The following is a 3,393-nucleotide window of genomic DNA, read 5'->3' as shown; positions in this document are numbered from 1 at the left end:
AAAAATTAAACTTAACCAGCCCGGCTGGCGGGGCTCAGTGGTTGAGCGTCGACCTATGAACCAGGAGGTCACGGTTCGATTCCCGGTCAGGGCACACGCCCGCCGGGTTGCGGGCTCGATCCCCAGTATGGGGCGTGCAGGAGGCAGCTGATCCATGATCCTCTCTCATCACTGACATTTCTCTCTCTCTCTCCTTCTCCCTTTCTCTCTGACATCAATAAAAATAGATTTTTTGAAAATTAAATAGATCTGAACTCTCATCGTCTAAACTCCATGAGCAGCCTGCTCCTACTGACACCTGTCCCCCAGGTGCTGACCCGACCCTAGGCTCCGGTTAGGACCAGACATCGGGGGCCCCGAGAGGACCTTTCTGTGTTGGCCCCCACCTCAGAGACGTACACTCTTGGGCGGATATTTAGGATGGAAACCAACGTCCCCTAAAATGCTTCAAAGCTCAGAATCTCGGGGGAGAAAGTTATGGCACTGTCAGCGACATAAATGAAGTTTCATTTCCTAAAACATGAAGGGTCTTCTAGATACTCCCCTGGAAGCATGAACAGAGTTAAAAATTCCGCATTTGGCTTCTAAATCAAGAACAGGACTTTAGAGCCCTCGCCACTTTAAACACACACACACACACACACACACACACGCACGCTGACACGCACACGCGCACACATGCTGACACGCACACACAGGCACACACGCGCACGTGCACACGCATACACACACAGGCGCGCGCACACGCACATGCGCAGCACGCACACACATGCACACACACAGGCACACGCACACACACGCACGCACGCACACAGGCACACGCACATGCACACACACACAGACTGGAGGGAGCGCCTATTCTCAACAGCCTCCTTCTCATTTTTGCTTTCTCATTAAATAAGGCAGCTCCCTGGGTAGAACCTCCCCTCGGCTTAACAGACAGAGCTGCTTTACAGCTAAATGACGGATCAAACCCCGGCCAGTCAGGGTGATTCATCTCGTCGTGGAATGCTTGTGTTGGAAGGCTCCCCTTCCTCCCGGCCAGTGGGCGTCCAGTCGTGGGCAGATTAAGATCCCCTCGTAGGCAGCAAGGACATATTAAACATGACAGGAGCCTAATGACTCGGCCACGGAGGAAACCAGACGCGGACCTCACATCCCATTCACGCCCACCCGGCTCGCTCGGCGGGCGACGGGAGAGCCGGTACCTTCTTGATGGTGTTGTGCTTGCTGCTGGTGCCGCCCCGGTCAGCGTTCTCGTTGTGCAGGATGTCCAGGGCCGTCTCTCTCTCTTTGAGTTTCAAGGCCTCGATCTCGGTCTTGAGTTCATTGAGCTGCTCCTGCAGATGCTTGCTCTTCTCCATGTACTCCACTCTGCGGGGACAGGACGCCGCGCGTCACGGCCCGGGAGTGGCCAGGGGTCGGGACGCTCCAGGCCTACAAGCCGCTCAGCATGGGACCCGGGGTCTGCAGCCCTGGGGGCTGGGGCGGGGGCGAGGAGGGTGGGACGGGACTCATGTCTCTCCTTGGCCACTCACAGACCATGGAAGCTTGGGCCAGTCACTGAACTGGCCTGAATCTCTGTTTCCCCATCCGTAATATTGGGGTAACGGTCGCAGGGATGTGGTCAGAATTAAATAAAAGGAAGTGTAGGAGCCCGGCCGGCGTGGCTCAGTGGTTGAGCGACGACCTATGAACTAGGAGGTCATGGTTCGATTCCCGGGATCAGGGCACGTGCCCCGGGGTGCGGGCTCAATCCCCAGTGTGGGGCACACAGGAGGCAGCTGATCAACGATTCTCTCTTATCGTTGATGTTTTTCTCTCTCTCCTGCTCCCTTCCTCTCTGAAATCGATAAAAATATTTTTAAAAAAACACACAAAAACAAACATGGAATGTCACAGATTTGAGCCGCCAGAGAACACAACCAGGAAACGTGTTCTATTACCACGTCAGCTCATTATCACACCCTTGGTTACCATGGGAACAGCTCTCTGGCCGGCTCGGAGGTCCCCGGGAGCCCGCCCCAGACGTTAGGTGAGGTTTCGAGCCACTGCAATCCCCAGGCCACCGATCAAGTATCATTTTTATCCTGGAAGATGGAATGCTGGCCTGTCGTCCTTCATTTCTGATTAGGAAATTCTTCCTCTGGGTGGTGAGGACAGAGCAAACCGTGGCAGGAGCTGGCGACAGGCCGCGGCTGCCACCCGCCCCTCCCCCCGGGCCCAGGCCAGCTCGCTCTGGGGAAGGGGAGACGACGTACTTTTCTTTCTCTATTTCCATGGAAAGTCGCTTCATGTCAGTATCCTTGAAGTCGAAAGACAGGCTGTCGCCAATGAGGTTGAAGCTTGACATGTCAGGAGGCAATGGCGCCGGAATTGGGTTGATGGGCTATAAACGAGAATCTCCGGTTAGGAGGTCCGGGCTCTACACGAGCCGAGGGCACTGCTGTGCTAACCACCCCCTCCCTCTACCCCCCATCCCCACCCCCGGCAGCCATGGAGGCGACGGGAGCAGCGTGGGCCCCGCCTCCCAGCACCACCACCGCCTCCTGCCACCATGGTCTTCTCTGACTCCACAGTTCTACTCGTGAGAATTTATTCTATGGATTCACCCACGTGCACGTGCAAATATCTGTGTTCAGGGATGTTCTGTGCGGTTTTTGTTTGTAATTGAAAAAGAAAACAGGCTACGTACCCATCCACTGGGGACTGGCTGGTTGGATGAACTGTAGTCCATCCGTACAACGAACTATGATTAAAAAGTCGAGCCCTAGCCAGTTTGGCTCAGTGGACAGAGCAACAGCCTGCAAACTGAAAGGTCCCAGGTTCGACTCTGGTCAAGGGCACAGGCCTGAGTTGTGGGCTCAAAACCCAGTGGGGGACCTGCAGGAGGCAGCCGATCCATGATTCTTTCTCACATGGATGTTTCTCTCTCTCTCTCTCCCTCCCCCTTCCTCTCTGAAATCAATAATAAATAAATAAATAACTAGGCTACTCGATTGTCTTGTGACCCCATTGAATTGCAATCTGCCTCCTTGTCCCAAACTGGGTTTGGAAGCTGGTTTCTGGAGGCCGGTTCCCGCACGGCAATAGGTCGCCTGAGGGACACAGGGTCTCCCTGCCCAGAACTAGGATCACGGTGCAGAGCACATCCTGGCCGCGGAAGGCGACATCCAGGTTGGTGCTAAGAGGCTGGAGAGCCAGTTCTCTCGAGAGCCATGCGGGTCTACGCTACTCGGAATAAGAAGAACACTTCCGAGCTGTAAGAGGCCCTGCTGCTCACTATCTTGGCAGCCAGAGAGGTGCCTGACGAGCCCAAGGCCAAATGGCAGCCCAGGCGTCCTGCCCAGACCCCACCTGCAGGCTCTGCACCTCTTCTCTGCCAGGTGCTCG

General features: G+C 55.4%; 1 protein-coding gene across 1 annotated transcript in view; it reads right to left on the bottom strand.

Annotated features, from left to right (window-relative positions):
- Positions 1-3,393, bottom strand: part of NF2 (neurofibromin 2 (merlin)) — a 56,998-nt gene that overhangs the window by 639 nt on the left and 52,966 nt on the right. The window contains exons 15-16 of the mRNA XM_006762062.2: positions 2,262-2,389; positions 1,209-1,374 (exon numbers count right to left, since the gene is read on the bottom strand). Of these exons, the coding sequence (XP_006762125.1) occupies positions 1,209-1,374; positions 2,262-2,389 (294 nt within the window). The remainder of the gene's footprint in view (positions 1-1,208; positions 1,375-2,261; positions 2,390-3,393) is intronic.

The sequence above is a fragment of the Myotis davidii genome, unplaced genomic scaffold (assembly GCF_000327345.1).
Source record: "Myotis davidii unplaced genomic scaffold, ASM32734v1 scaffold478, whole genome shotgun sequence".
Lineage (NCBI taxonomy): Eukaryota > Metazoa > Chordata > Mammalia > Chiroptera > Vespertilionidae > Myotis > Myotis davidii.
The sequence above is the reverse complement of the archived record's forward strand: the minus strand, read 5'-3'. Positions and strand labels throughout refer to the sequence as shown.